The following is a 16,775-nucleotide window of genomic DNA, read 5'->3' on the forward strand; positions in this document are numbered from 1 at the left end:
CGCATTGCGACCTAGATTTATGCGTTGTAACTTTAGAGGTTATCTTACTTTTTTCCTGTCTGTCGTCGATGTTAGGCGGATTTTGAACTTCATTTTCTGTCCGAGAGTTCGAGATCTCTGTCTGCTCTGCTGCTGTTTGGTCAAGTTTGAATTTTAAACGTTCAGACTTACGTATACTTCAAATGAAGACTTATATGGTAACTCACGCCACGTGGCGACCACGCCGTGGATTTGTGAGCTTCTTTATTTGTTGGTTAAATTGATTTTGCGGTGTTTTTTTTTCTATTTGTACAGTGTTACCTTATTGGTTGCACGCCAGTTTGTATTATTTTTATCTTCAGAAAGCTTAATTTGTTGCTTTTAGAATATAACCTGCACCTTCGTGCTTTGAGGTTAGAATCGCACGATCTTCTCGACACTTTAGTCACTGTACCACGGCGACTGATGAAAAAGTGACTGATGTTTCTGAATACGAGGCGCCCACAAGTGTGATTAATTAAGCCATTTAAAAAATTCTCATAATTATCCATTATTCTTTACAATGTAAAATGTTAAAAATCACATAATACACTTATTGTGTAAAGATGATGTAAAAATCAAATGTATTTATCACAGTTTTGCCCGAAATACCCCGAAAAATTCGGTTTTTGATTTTTTTAACTACTGCGCACCCCGCCGAAAAATCTGAAAAAAATTAAGAAGAATAGTCGTACCATTATAATGTTGTTACTGTAAGAATAAAAAAGTGATCATTTTTAAACTTCACTACAAAGTCTGCATTTTTCAGCATTTTTTTCAGTTTTTCATTTTTCATGCTTAGCATTCGCAACCGAAAAATCTAAAAAAATGCTTCAACGTGTACCACCATATCATCCATGTTATAGAATTTTTTCAGATTTTTCGTATTGTGTTCAATAGGGAAAATGGGGCAAAAACCGGTATTTTTAATTTTGCCCGATTGAGGTAGGGGGTTGAAAATTGGCACAGAATGTTTTCTTTTGATACCCTATCGAATGCCACACACATCCCAGCCGATATAGTGCCAAAAAGAGAAAGAATCCAAAAATTTTCCTATTCTCAACGTAACACCTATGTACAGTACCGGACAAATGTATTCGGACAAATGATTTCTCTTAGTTTTTGTGAATAAGTCACGATATTAATATAAAATGAATTGAGCAGTTTATGAAAGTCAGGGTGATAAATAATGTATGTAAACCAATTTAGCAAATTGTAACATAAAATATATATTTTGAACAATAAACAAAAATTTGATTGACAAAAGTATTCGGACAAAACTTATATCTTGAAAAAATTATAATATAAACGAATGTTATTCATGAAAATAAAAGAATAAATTAATATTTAGTAGAATAACCTCTAGAATCAATAACTGCCTGCATTCTTTTGGGCATAGATTTCAAAAGACTATTTAATGTAGCAGGAGTAATGTTTTGCCATTTTTGACAAAAAGTGTTGTACAATTTAGCAGTATTTAGAAATTTTTCATTTTTTATGGATAGTTTCAAATGTTCCCAAAGATGTTCTATCGGATTTAGGTCCGGACTTTGCGATGGCCACTTAAGAACGTTCACATTATTTACACGAATCCAATTTTTCACGGCACAAGAGGTGTGTTTTGGATCATTATCATGTTGGAATATCCAATTTTCGTCCATGATTTCCCTTGCATGAGGCAACATGTCTGTCTCTAATATTTCTATGTACTGTTCCTTCTTCATTATACCTTTAATTTGCCGCAATGGACCAACGCCGTGACCGGAAAAGCACCCCCAAACCATAATGCTTCCTCCTCCATGTTTTACTGTGGGAATTTGATAACGCACGTTGAATCTTTGACCTTTTGGTCGACGTACCCACTGAATTCCATCAGATCCAAATAATTTAAATTTACTTTCGTCGCTGAAAAGTACATTGGACCAGTCTGCTATTGACCAATGAAGGTGTTCCCGAGCAAATTTAAGTCGGGCCATCCTATTCTTTTTCGAAATCAATGGTTTCTTTACTCCATGTCGTCCAGGTAACCCAAAAGACATTAGACGACGTCGTACTGTACGCACACTAACGTCCAAGTCGTCAGTTTCGATTAAACTTTTATGGATCTCTACTGCAGTCCTCCTGGGATCAGCAATTGACAGACGTCGTATTTGACTGTCTTGTCTAATCGAGGTCTTTTTCGGACGGCCAGACTTCAATTTATTTTCTAAGTGTCCTCGTTCTTGAAATCGCTTTTGAATGCAGTACACGGTTTGTTTTGCGATGTTAAAGCGTCGGGAAACGTCAGATATGGATTCACCATTTTGTAAAGCATTTACAACCTGTTCCTTCATATACAGGGTGTAACAAAAATTTCGCAGTTCCTTAAAAGGGGTGATTCAGGGGGTTATTTGAAACAACTTTTTCCTTAGCGAAAATGTAAGATGAGGCTTCGTTAACGAGTTATTAATGAAAAAGACCGGCCAATGAGAGCGCGAGTTTGCCGTCCGAGCGACTGCGGTAGCGTTGGGTACGTGCTGGGCGCTACGGTTGTACTCCGAACAAGAAAGTCGGCATGCGTCGAAGGAAATAGCATTCGTATGAAAATATTTGCATAACGTATAAACGAAAAAGCAATGCAACAAAAGAAATGAACGGAGACTTGGAGAATTAACGTTGAAGATAGAAACGTTGAAAGTAGTCTGCGTTAGATTTAAAAAATAATAATCATTAATGAATTAAATGCAATTCATCTGTAGGTTGTAAATCTGTGTCACTGGGTCACTGTACCGATACTGGTCATCGACCGTCGAAATGGTTTATGGTAGGGTAGAATTTTTTCAAGGAAGCTCCTTGTACCCCCCACGTAGTTTAAGCACCTCAGACCTTCCTTGTTCGGACACTCCGAGATCATGTCTCCTTCGAAACCAAAGCAATAAAGCCATAAATTACCTAAACGCGTGCCCTAGCATAAACCATTTCGACGGTCGATGACCAGGATCGGTACAGTGACCCAGTGACACAGGTTTACAAACTACAGGTGAAGTTTGTCCTCTTCTTCCTTTATTTTTCGTTGTATTGCTTTTTCGTTTATACGTTATGCGAATAAGAAATTTACATATTCGTGTTTTTACGTTGCACGTAGTTTTCCTCGATTTTAAGTAATTATTCGCTTCAAGTGATACACAAAAAAAGGACTCGGTGTTATTTATTATGTCGCTTTCAGTTTTCATATTAATTCTATTTTCTTCGATGTATGACGACTTTCTTGTTCGGAGTACAACTGTAGCATCTAGCGCGCATACCCAACGCTACCGCGGTCGCTCGGGCGGCAAACTCGCGCTCTCATTGGCCGGTGTTTTTCGTAAATAACTCGTTAATGAAGCCTCATCTTACATTTTCGCTAAGGAAAAGGTTGTTTCAAATCACCCCCTGAATCACCCCTTTTAAGGAACTGCGACATTTTTGTTACACCCTGTATTTCGGTAAACTTTGTCCTCGCACCATCTTCGTAAGAATAGAATAAAAGCACAAAAAAAGAATTTAACAAATATATCAGTATTAAAAAATAAATTACACGCATAAATGAAACGTCCGAATACTTTTGTCTAAGCAAATTCGAATAAAACCTATCTTATACGTAATATAGAGTAAGTATCTACCTCTAACTTCCTCGTGAGCTAGCTTTCAACTAATAGAAAACAAAACACAGAGTGGCCTTCTCCCACCAACAATGTCATAGTGTAGGGAAACAAAAATATTTTTGTCCGAATTCATTTGTCCGGTACTGTATATACTATAATAAACGTGACTAATATACAGAATGTCCCAGAACTGGTGATACAAACAGAATGGAGGGAGGGGATTCTACATGCAAAAATATGTCGAAAATATAGAATAAACTTTTTTAATATTATTGCATGTGAGTTTTTCAAACATCTCTTCGGAGTTGAAATCAAAGATTTATTGTTAATATCGGTATGATTTACGCCGAAAACGGTATATTGAAACCGATATTGTTACCGTTATGGTATCGAAACCAATATACATATGTTCAAGAACCGAAATAAATACTGGTATTATTTCGGTATTCCCATTGTAGAAGTGGTCGGTAAATTAGAACATTTTGTTTCTATAATTAAGAATAGTAGCGATAAGTACATATATTTAATAATTTCGACTTACTCGACTTCTGAGTATTAAAATATCATTAAGAATATTATCACATAGGTTGTACCATAAACATGATAATATATATTTCATTGAAGAGGACAGTCTCTCAACACTGACTTGTGCAAGCGGTACAGCTAAAACTATTTCAGCTAAAGAATACAGTTCAGGTACATTATTTCTTTGTTTCTGCCAGAATTCTAAAATATTTTCTTTTGAATACAAACGGAGATAGACTAAAAAATGTCAACACACTGATAACACTTAGTGATGGCGTGGAATTACTTTGACTCTCTTTTATTCTCTAATTCCGTCAACATTCTTACGACATCGTCTATGTTAGTTTCACTCTTATTTACATTTATAAAGAGGCTGACGCATAATTGTCATGAAACGGTCTATGTTTTGGGATGATTTTTTCTTTATACTGCCAGATAGTTGAAAGACAATTACGGGCTCGTATATTTTGTTCGATGTTTAATAGTATATTAAACCGTACATTATGAACTCTCGTACATTTGATAAATTTACATCGTACATTAAGGAAGATACATACCTGCCAAAAACCAGTCATTGTCAAAGAGCTTTTTTTTCGTACTTTCATAGGATCAACGAGTTGGTCTCCTAATGTTGTTTTTAGTTTACTCGTTTGCTGGATATATTGCGATTAAGTACGACAGAAATTTCCGATAAGCAATTGCTCTTCTCGCAACTTCTTGGTTGTAACGTTAAAGAATGCACAATAATTTCAATTTCTGCCCATGTTTCAAGAGATAAATACTAATCTCTATTATTACTGTTACAGTATTTTTTATATTCCAAATGACGCTCCAGCATGTCTAGCGTTGAGTGCTACCGTGTTGGGCAATCTATAATAGGTTTTTTTATTTATTGCCTTCAATAAGGCTGTAACAACCGGTGTAATACTGCCAGCTGTAGTGTGTAAGCAGCACACCGACTGACCTAATCTTATGTCTTCTTTTTTCCGTATTTCTACTTCTTTCTTCAATGTTCGAATTTATTTCTTCAATATCTGACAGTGATACTTCTAATTCTTCAATATCATTTATGTTATTATTACATTGTGATTCTTCTTGATCCTACCCAAGAAGCTCAACCAGTTTTACCATATTGGACCCATTGTCTGCTGTAATTGAATAAATCTGCCTCACAGATATTCCGTATTTTAAAAGTACATTTGTTAGAAGAGTTAAAGTAGATCTAACGTCGGTCCGAATTAGGTGAGGTGGATTATACGAAAAAGAAATTGTACACGTGTAATTCTCTTTGTGTGCCCTGAGAAGGACAGACGTTTATTAATTTAAATATTATCCAGGATTTGGAGGAGGTCGTCCTTTGTAGTCGTCCTGAGTTGGTGGTCCAGTGTGCTCTGCTCAGCGTCGTTCACATCTAGGACAAAAAACAGTGAAACCGCACCGTTTAAGTACGAATAAATCGCACCGTTTTTGTTGCGATTTAGTAATATGTTTAATTCTTCTTTATGTTGTATTACACTCCTCGTATTCCAGAAAAGTACACGTACGTTGGAGGAGTTATAATTTCTTTAAAGTGAAGAGGCCATTGTTATTCGGCAGAGTTGTAGTCTTCACTTGAGTAAAGCTCTTTGTCCGTGTTCTCCAATTTCTTGATCATTTTGTTAATCCGGCTCTTGAGGCTTCTTTGTGTAATACGTAATTGTATGTTTCTTAACATAAGAGCAGGAAGGTGATCTGTGAATTTTAAAGCTACACTCCTTGTTCGAGAGTTACCAAAACTTTCTTCCAGGAATTGTAACAGATTGTCATATCCAAGAGACAAATTATGTGTTAGTTCGGTAATATATTCTTTCGCGGGTTCTAATTGATCGTTTATGTTAAGCGGAGGTTGTAATAGAACTTTTATTCTCTTATTACTTGTCTTTTTGATGTTTGTGATTTGAGTTTCTATGTTCTTATCTCCTTTAGCTGTAGAGATGTTACTAATAATTGCTTGTTGTATACCTTTGCTTGAAGATGTGGTGGTGGAGAGAGCCCGCTTTATTCCGGCGCCCGTTGGTAACTTAAAGTCTGTAGTTTCTTGATTCAGTAATTGTTTTTCTTGATTAATATTGACGCTCTGAATTTTTTCTCGAGGAGATGAGGCTGTAGATGTTTGTGGAGAAGGTCCTTCTTGATGAGGAGTATTTGAAACTTCTTGATTGTTAGTCTCTATATTTTTGCAAAATTTGGCAAGGTGCCCTTCTTCTTTGCAAAGAAATCAGGACAATTTCTCCTTAGACGTATTCTCGAAATTAATCTATATAACTTCCGGTAGTTTGTTGACATCCTCTGGTTCGATATAGACCTGTCTTCTAAAGCTCAGTACGTGCGAGTAACGTGGTTCGGATATCCCCGCTCTTATAGAGGATATCTGTGACTTTCTTGTAACGTTTAATTCAGCGAGTTTTTCCTCAATTAAATGGTGCGGTATTATTGGGCATACATTAGATAAAATTATTCGTTTAGCTTTGGACACTAAGGGTCGAGCTGCAAGGTGTGATTGTTTATATTTATAACCTTGTGAGTTTCGAGAAGCTTGTCGACTGTTTCCTGGTTACTGAGATATAAACAGACTCTACTGTGTGATATTCTTGAGACAAAACGAATATTACTGGGTCCTATTATGTTTCCAATAGCCATCGTGTATTCTTGTACTGTGATACCTTCTATAGCCTCAGTGACTATTGCTTGCTCTTTTTTAGGAAACATATTTCTAGCTTTCTTTGTTGACGCTGCAGTTGCACGGGTCACTATATACGTGACTGTCCTCAGAGGCAGCCCATCGATGGGCATTCAACCCACAGTTGATTTCCATTGCTTGCATTATTTTTAAAAGAGATGAAGCCCTCAGTATTAGAAGTACATGCAGCAATGTTAGCAGCAATTTGCACTATATTCAATCCACAATGAACTTCTTTAGGTGAAATTTTCCAAATCAAGTTATTTAATCTTTGACAGTTAAGACTTCGGAAGCAAGCATATAAGTGTGTGTGTACGTATGAAGCTTTTCCTCTGCTTTTGCTTTGTACCAAGTGCACCAAGAGTCGATTCCATCGGGACAAAATTGGTGATTTGGATGTTCGTCTGTTGAGCTATAATGATTGAATGTAGCCCAAATAGCTTTCTTCATCTCCTCTACTGAATTACAATTTTTTCTCATAGATAAACCATAATAAATAGTCAATTTATCAATTAATTTTCCCGTCAACTTTTTCCGTCCTCTGATGCCTTTATTTTTTTTAACACACTGCCTAAGCCTTTTACTCATCCGTTTCTGAATGTCTCCAATACACTCTTTTTTTTTTATTTCAGCATCTTCATACGGCTTAGAATCGACCAGTCCTTTATAAGTTTTGGAGTCGTCATCGCCAATGTAATTTGTGTACATAATGCCGTAACGTTCCATAGTTCTTGCAAATATTTCTTTCATTACTTCCACCTCCATTTTCCCTGCAGATCCTTCATGATTTATACAGCAAGTTTCTTGATGCTCGCTTTTCCATTCTTTATACTCAGTGGATTCTGTTCTTGATGCCCAATACTCACAAGATTTATAAAAACTTGATTTCTCCTCAATATCGAGAACTTTTCCGCTGAACCATCCGATAAGGGTTGACACACCAAATAATGACGTAAATCCTCGTTTTTTCCAAGTTCCGTCCCAAGAAACAGTGAGCTTATTGCCATCGTCAAGATTATTTTTTAGTGTCAATTCTTGTTCTTCCTTTACGGCGTCCCTAAATAAGAACTCAAGTACTGTCCAAGAAGCTCTATGAATATTACTATTTTATCATATGAACGTTGTTCAGTAGGAGGAGGCAAGTCCATTATCCTACAAAATTTTTTCGCATCATTTAAACCAATTCCTAGTAGTCGTCACGCATAGAAAAACACATCTATTGAGTTCATAAACACTACCAATATACGGGTAAGACGGAATTAAAACGGGGCTGCATGCCGAACACACGACCATTATTTTAAATTCGAGTTCACGAGTACTTTCGCATTTAAATTTTATGTCACCATCACAATTTTTGCATTTAACAGTTTGCGAAATACAGTAATGTTGCGGACGAGAGCCGCTCTCGGGTCTCGTCGCGACTCTCGTCCGCGACTGGTAGTCGATTCGGCTTCCTTTGCTCTCGGTCGCCGAGATAATTGGTACACGACCGGAGAAGCAAAAAAAAGGGTCTCGCTCGATCTTTGATGCTCGAGCTCGATGCCCGAAATCAATGACGTCAGAAAAGACAAGGATAGCATTAGGGATTTAATAGGAAAAATTGAAGTTCCTTATTTGCAAACAGATTTTCACGCAAGTAACACCAATCGATTCCTTGTGCTCTCCCGATAAAAATGATATCAAATACGACATGATTCCTATTATTTATAATAAAGATATTTAAATAATAAACGTTGGAACCCTGCGACGGTTACGGAGAATCGTCAAAGTTACTTTTCTATCAGTTCTTTACGAGCTAAAAATGACAGTAAATGAAGATTTGGCTAACAGAATTTATGTATATTATATTTAATTGATGTCGGAAAAAAGATATTGAAAATAAAAAAATAAAAATTTCTAAACATTTAAAACGGAACTTATATACTTTTTGTGTTATGCTTTCATTTTCTTAATAATTTCAGTCATTAAATAATTAAACACAAAAATATGAGGGAATAATAGGGAGTTAGCCCTACGACGAGAGCCGCGTTCGTCGAATCGACAACCACTCGCGAGCGAGAGTCGCGCTCGGGTCTGTTTACATAACGCGATGAGCATGACCTTTCGTTCTACAAACCAAGTTTTATGTATCTTTGTTAAAAATAATCGGAATCATGTCGTGTTTGACATCATTTTAATCGGGAGAGCACAAGGAATCGATTGGTGTTACTTGCGTGAAAATCCGTTTGCGAATAAGAAACTTCAATTTTTTCTATTTAAATCCCAAATGCTATCGTTGTTTTTTATGACGTTCTTGTTCTCGGACGTCGAGCTCGAACGCGATGGTTCCAAGAATTGGTTTCTCGGCGGCACGTATCAAACGAGGTAGTGGTAATAAACCACAGCTCTCGTCCGTGTAGAGTGTAGACGAAACGGCTCTCGTCCGCAACATTACTGTATTCTGTTAATTTATTCATGTATTTATTGTACGTAATTTTCACAATAATGAAACTCTTCGTAAACATGTTTAAAGCAGAAGTATTTTTTACATCAAGCACAACGAAAAATTGCAATTTCTCTGCATATGTGATACCTATAAATTTCGATATCTTGTTTCCCGAAACAATAATCAACTGGATTCTCGTAACGATCTGGGCGATTTTCGAGGTATCCACTTTTAAACCATGAATGTTTAAACATATTATGAAATCTAGGCGAAGACAGCTGATTGTGAGTAAGAGATTGTAACTTCATAATGTTATTTCTCTGATGCAAATTGACGTCGTAATTACGCAATATTATATAGTCAGATAAAGTTTTTACGAAATTCTTCCAAATTCGAAAACCAAGAACATCTAAAGGTTGTAGCTGCCCTGTTGTCTTTTTATTGTAAGAATAATTACTTCCTTACCATGAGGTACAAGCTGTTGTGCGTGATTTGGGCAATGTCCATTCCAAGAATCCAAAGGTCAGAAAATAAGGTTTGTTATTATTGTCGGGGCATTGTAACGAACAACGATAATGGCAACACCCGAAAATCAGAATAAAAAATTTAATAATTGAATATTTACTTCGATTCACCGTACCAATAACGGCGAATATTACACTACGCAGAAATGATGCGGCGTTTTTGTATACAAGAAACGGAATAATTGTATATTGCTATACAATGCTGAATTCACAACAAAAAGCTCTTTATTTATCTGCAATAAAAACATTTTTTGTTACAAAAAAGAGGGGGGGGATTGAATTTTTATAAACAATTCGTTTTTACAAAATTTTTTTAAAGCCATTGTATAGGTCTTGAAAACCAGTAAAACTTTTGTATGAAACATTTTTTTATAGCGCTTATACTTTGCGAACTATAAGCACCAAAAAGAAAAGGGCGATTTGGAATAAAGGGGTAGTTTCTCCCTTAAAAGTGCGTATGGGCAGCTACTTTGTACGGCAAAATTCTTAGGTAGGACCATAGAATAATTGTACAAAGTTTCATTAAAATCGGCGATTAACACTTCGCAAAATTCCCTTGTCAGTTGACCTGAACTTTTTTAGTTTCTAAATTGGAATTGTTAATTTACCCTAAGGCTACTCAGCATTTGCTACACCGATCTAAGATGTTTTTAAATTTAAGATGCTAACACCTTCACTCGTCCAAATTACATGGCAACACTTAGGTATAATGCGGTTATTACTCGGTTATAATGTATCGAAATGTAACAATCGCTGATATCTGTATTTTTTTATGAATGTTGTGAAAATGAACTACTTTCAATTTTTCCTGTGATAGATAATTTTTTTTTACTGTTTGCCTGCTACAAATTGTACTTTTTGAATTTGATAGATTCTTATTTCACTTCTTAATATTAGTAATTTAAAAAAAATGATTGAAAATTATAGTTTACGCATATTCAGATGGGCGGCATCTTTAATATTGTTCAAAAATAGCGCGGGCCCCTACGCATATGAATATCTTAAAAATGGGCAAATTTCGGCAACATTTTTTTACTGAATATCATAGCTGACATGTAATTTCAAGTCAGAAAAAAGATCCCGTCACGCAGTTCGACAAATGACATAACTATTTTCCTCCCGCTTTCTTAAAATACGGTTATGATTTATTAAAAATACGGGACTCAATTTTAAGAAAGGTTTAACTTTATATTTTAAGAAACTGCTTCTTAGTTTTGTTATTATTCAGTAGTAAAATAAAATACCACTGCTAAATAAGTAAAATTATTTACTGCTTATCTTGTTATCGCCTGAGTTTCTGCTAATTTTAATTACAGTTTTCTTAGTTGTTTTTCTGAAATGGTAAGCGTTAATTTAAAGGCCGACACGAGTATAAAAATATTTAAAAAATATTTATTAAAATGTCTATTTTTAGGCAGATTTCATCTAGAAAATATTCATTTAATATCTGACCACGTTGTGTAAAGATTATATGGCATTTAGTAGTTTTAATAGACTCTTAAAATAGTATTCATTAACTAGTTATTAAATAGTTATTCATAAACCTTTTATTAACACTTTAACATTAAATAAAATATACATATACGGAGATATTTGTTATGTAGCCTAGACAATGAATATCTGAAGAGTAGTGAACGTGTTAAATTATTCAAAGTGTTATTTCATATCCTTTGGTAGAGTATATTTACTTGACATATGTGTATATAAATATTTACTGATACTTGTTAAATAATATGTACTTTGTAATATAGCCCAACATAACAATGGCTTCAATGGCAACACTTGGCTCAAACTTACCATCGGGTATAGCTGGACAATTATACCCTCAAGTGGCTACGGTTTCTTATCCAACACCAAGAACATTGAATACAAATGCATTTCAAGCTTCCGTAGCTAGTGTACCGCAGCAAGTACAACAAAATGTATCTTCATCGTCTACCAAGCAGAGAGTTTTTACTGGCACAGTAACTCAAGTATATGATAATTTTGGTTTCGTAGACGAAGATGTGTTTTTTCAAACAAAGTAATAAAATTTAAATACAATTTATTATGTTGTAACATATAACTTTTAGTGTGTAATTTTATTTTTATTTTAGTGCATGTGTCAAAGGGTCTAATCCTGTAGTAGGTGATCGTGTCCTTGTGGAAGCATCATATAATCCATCCATGCCATTCAAATGGAGTGCTACAAGAATACAAGTGCTTCCTATGGGCAATAATAATAATAACAGTAATACACAACAAAGTAATCAGAACACGCGTCAACAACAACAGCAGCAACAACAGCAACAGCAACAGCAGCCACCACAACAAAGTCGATCTTCAGGAACATATAATGCTGTGCCTCCACCAGTTGAAAATGCTAATAATAGGTAAGGTGATATAAATCTATGTCATGTAAATGTTAAATTATACGTGCGGTACTTTTTTAAGGTTAACTTGCTATAAATTAATAAAAAAAAATTGTATCCGTTAATGTTTACAAGGAGAGATCTGGCCTTGGTATGTCTTATTTCAAGTTCATTTTTTTATTTGCAAGTTCTGTGTCCGGTTAAAAAAAATTGTTTGTTAGTATTAAGAATGTATTTCGAATCTCCACAAAAGAATAGGTAAAAATATATATTGTTGACACCGAAACATCAAACTTTATACGTGTATAAAAGTTTGTTCAAATATCAATGAAGGTCTTGGGGAATTGTTCTTGTTTGTAGTAGGACCTTTCGTAGTAATCTTCTTCATTAATCCTCAAAAGTTAAATAGTTTAGAACTAAAGGCCGCGTTGACGACTGCCTGCAGAGGCGGCTACAGGCTTATTTTGCTCTTCATTTTCATCTCTTCATTGTTCCTATATTTGCTCTTCTTTTTCGTTTGCTCTTCAAATGTCTACAATTGTACTTTAGTATACTCGTCCTTGGTTAAAATTCAACATCAATTTTTTCGAAAATGAAGCATGATGTTAACAAATTTTATTGTATATTTTTTACTTTTATTTTTATGTGGAATCATTAGCCTTTTACTTGTACCACTAATTTTAGGATATCCTGGATCTATCCATATATACAGGATTTAACAAGTATACATTTCAATATTTTAAGCAATAGTAGGGGATACCCCAATTGAATCACAAAATGTCATGTGGCATATTGATTGATCTGCTTTAGTTTTGCACTAATAACGCCTTATGAAGGGTTATGCCACCCTAGCGTTGTCGAAATAGGCAATTTTACAGTCTTGTTGTAACGACACTATGCACTTTACTCAACTGAATTTTTTGGCACGTACTCTAAAATTTTAAGCAATGTCTAGATTAGATGTCTAGAAAAATTTTGTTTTATCTAAAAAGGGAGGGATGCTCCAAATTTCTGAACATTTAAAACCGGTTCTGTGTGTGCAAATGAATGCTTGAAAAGAGGTTATGAAAGGGAGCTATCTGGAGAAGCGAAATATACTATGGCGAATGCGAGCAGAATATGTTTGATTTTTCAAATCCATTTATTTTTTATATACAGAGTGTACAGCGAACAATGTACATGGTTCGAAGGGGCCAATTTATTAGCGAAGGCGAATTTTTTATAACATTACTATTACATGAGCTATGATGGTCAAGTTTGGTTTTTTAAATGGAACTATATACTTTTTTACAGATCGCTTGATAGTGTGTTTTAAGACGAATCCAGTGACGTCTAATTTATATACTTTTTTAAATTAATTTTTGAGATATTGCACCTACAAATTTAGTGATTTCGTCGGAAAAGAACCTTTCTGACCAGCAGGTACTGCGGACGGTCTATTGTTCCCTCCCTTAGTTTTGTTTATGGTAAATAAACGTACTCCTATATCTTCTTGGTTTTATAATACGTGTATTATTTCAATATACATATATACGTGCAAACACAGAATGTTTAATTTTGATGAACAGAATGATACAACATGAAGTCTCTCAACTCAACTCCCATTCTACCGCACTACGTTACCCAGGGTAGCCACACTCACACATATACACAGTCCTATGTAAGTCATTACATATTAACACCCTCTCTTAATGACTTGCATATACACATTTATATTGTGAATTAAACTTATATCATACTATATTATATGTATTCTACATAGATCGCCACCTTCTCTAATTATTATTGGCATTTACTAAACCCAACTCACTTCTCAATTTGTGAAACTGATTATTTGGTAGACCCTTCGTCAATATATCCGCCTGTTGGTTTTCCGTGTTTATATACTGAACTATTATACTTCCCTTCTTCATTTCATCTACAATGTAATTGTACTTCAAGTCTATGTGCTTAACCCTGTGATTATTTTCTGGGCTCTTAAGCAATGAAATACAACAATGAACAACTATGTTCATATCTGTTAATAGTTTTCTAAACCAGATACTATCCTGCACTGCATTACATAATGCTACTAATTCTGCTTCTGTGGTCGACAACGCTACACATTTTGTTTCCTTGTCACCCATGCCACTGTGTTGTCGAACACTTTTATCAGGTACCCAGTGACAGATTTTCTGTTATATACAGGGTGTAACAAAAATGTCGCAGTTCCTTAAAAGGGGTGATTTGAAACAACTTTTTCCTTAGCGAAAATGTAAGATAAGGCTTCGTTAACGAGTTATTAATGAAAAACACCGGCCAATGAGAGCGCGAGTTTGCCGTCCGAGCGACTGCGGTAGCGTTGGGTACGCGCTGGTCGCTACGGTTGTACTCCGAACAAGAAAGTCGACATGCGTCGAAGGAAATAGCATTAGTGTGAAAATATTTGCATAATGTATAAACGAAAAAGCAATGCAACAAAAGAAATAAACGGAGAATTGGAGAATTAACGTTGAAGATAGAAACGTTGAAAGTAGTCTGCGTTAGATTTAAAAAATAATAATCATTAATGAATTAAATGCAATTCATCTGTAGTTTGTAAATCTGTGTCACTGGGTCACTGTACCGATACTGGTCATCGACCTCTGGAATGGTTTATGGCAGGGTAGAATTTTTCTAAAGAAGCTCCTTGTACCCCCCACGTAGTTTAAGCACCTCAGACCTTCCTTGTTCGGACACTCCGAGATCATGTCTCCTTCGAAACCAAAGCAATAAAGCCATAAATTACCTAAACGCGTGCCCTAGCATAAACCATTTCGACGGTCGATGACCAGGATCGGTACAGTGACCCAGTGACACAGGTTTACAAACTACAGGTGAAGTTTGTCCTCTTCTTCCTTTATTTTTCGTTGTATTGCTTTTACGTTTATACGTTATGCGAATAAGAGATTTACATATTCGTATTTTTACGTTGCACGTAGTTTTCCTCGATTTTAAGTAATTATTCACTTCAAGTGATAAACAAAAAAAGGACTCGGTGTTATTTATTATGTCGCTTTCAGTTTTCATATTAATTCTATTTTCTTCGATGTATGACGACTTTCTTGTTCGGAGACTTTCTTGTACAACTGTAGCATCTAGCGCGCATACCCAACGCTACCGCGGCCGCTCGGGCGGCAAACTCGCGCTCTCATTGGCCGGTGTTTTTCGTTAATAACTCGTTAACGAAGCCTCATCTTACATTTTCGCTAAGGAAAAAGTTATTTCAAATCACCCCCTGAATCACCCCTTTTAAGGAACTGCGACATTTTTGTTACACCCTGTATATAGTCTCATTTACTTTACTATTCAAGAATGCCATTGTTACATCTAATTGTACGAAATGGTAATTGTATTCATTCCCTATTGCCAGTAGTGTTCTTATGGTGGCCATCTTTACGACCGGTGAGTATATTTTACATAGTTAAATATTTTTTCTTGAGCAAATCCCCTAACTACTAGCCTCGCTTTATATTTGTTTCTTTCTTCTTTCTCATGTGGTTTAAAGGAATAAACCCATTTTGTGTACAAGACTTCGGCACTATGTTCTACTTTGATTGATTCCCAGGTTCTATTTTTATTTATTGAATCCAATTGTCTTTCCATCGCTTCTTTCCATAAATGCTCATCATGTCTTCCATGAAGTTCTTCGACACTGGCTGGACATTGTTCTACGAAAGCCACTGCATCGAATGCCATGTACATTTCGAAATCGTCATATTTTGAAGGTAACTTTCTTGTCCTCTTATGCATTCCATCCATGTCTTTGTTGTATGACTCTTCACTTCCTATTTCCACAGCTTCATCTACATGATCTTCACTATTAATTTCCGTTTCAGTCATCGCTTCTTCTTCTTTAGATTCATCCATTGTATCTTCATCTCTGCCTTGTTCATTAACTTGTTCCTTTCTATAATAGAATGACTTCTCATTAAACACAACGTCTCTTGCTATTATTAATTTTTTCTTTTCTACATTCCACAATCTCTATACCCGGTATATGAATGGCCTACCATAATACACTTCTCAACTTTTGAGTCTAGTTTATCTCATAGTTCCTTAGGAACATGTGCATAGGCTATTGAACCAAATACTCTTAAATTTTTGACATCTGGTTTTCTATTATACCACAGTTCAGCAGGCGTAACATCATCTAAAGTTGCACTAGGCCTCCTATTTAAAAGGTATGCTGCTGTCCTAATAGCTTCGATCCAAAGCTCTTTGGGAATGTTCGATTCGTCCATCATTGTCCTTGCCATATCCACAAGACTTCGATTAAACCTCTCCGCTTTACCATTTTGTTGTGGTGTATAAGTTACTGTATAATCAATGATAATGTCATTCTCTCTACAGTAGTTCCTAAATTCATGCGATGAATATTCCTTGGCATTGTCACTCCTTATTGTCAGTATCTTCTGTCCAAGCCTAGACTGTGCCATCTGCATATATTCTTTGAAACAGCTAAATAAATCACTTTTATTCTTCACTAAATAAATACAAACAAAGCTTGAGTAATCATTAACAAATGTTATAAAATATTTATAGCCATCATATGAAACTGGATTAATAGGT

General features: G+C 35.4%; 2 protein-coding genes across 3 annotated transcripts in view; one reads left to right on the top strand and one right to left on the bottom strand.

Annotated features, from left to right (window-relative positions):
• The window catches only part of LOC143186858 (cell division cycle and apoptosis regulator protein 1), a 94,047-nt gene that overhangs the window by 30,338 nt on the left and 46,934 nt on the right, over positions 1–16,775 (top strand). Inside the window, exons 3-4 of one of the 2 annotated variants that reach the window (XM_076390712.1) lie at positions 11,586–11,857; positions 11,931–12,206. In XM_076390712.1, the coding sequence (XP_076246827.1) occupies positions 11,586–11,857; positions 11,931–12,206 (548 nt within the window). Of the gene's footprint in view, positions 1–11,585; positions 11,858–11,930; positions 12,207–16,775 lie in introns of those variants that run through there. The other variant, XM_076390799.1, reaches the window with a different exon arrangement.
• LOC143180031 (uncharacterized) lies at positions 7,150–9,618 on the bottom strand. Its single transcript, XM_076379543.1, has 2 exons — positions 9,458–9,618; positions 7,150–7,942 (listed from the first exon to the last, which is right to left on the bottom strand). The coding sequence occupies exons 1-2, from the start codon at positions 9,616–9,618 to the stop codon at positions 7,150–7,152; spliced, it is 954 nt and encodes a 317-aa protein (XP_076235658.1).

The sequence above is a fragment of the Calliopsis andreniformis genome, chromosome 1 (assembly GCF_051401765.1).
Source record: "Calliopsis andreniformis isolate RMS-2024a chromosome 1, iyCalAndr_principal, whole genome shotgun sequence".
Classification (NCBI taxonomy): Eukaryota; Metazoa; Arthropoda; class Insecta; order Hymenoptera; family Andrenidae; genus Calliopsis; species Calliopsis andreniformis.

Coding starts and splice junctions, on each gene's coding strand:
- LOC143180031 (XM_076379543.1), bottom strand. CDS start 9,618: ATGAAGTTACAATCTCTTACTCACAATCAGCTGTCTTCGCCTAGATTT. Junction 7,943..9,457: donor CAAGATATCGAAATTTATAG/GTATCACATATG, acceptor GTTCTTATTTAG/GGACGCCGTAAAGGAAGAAC.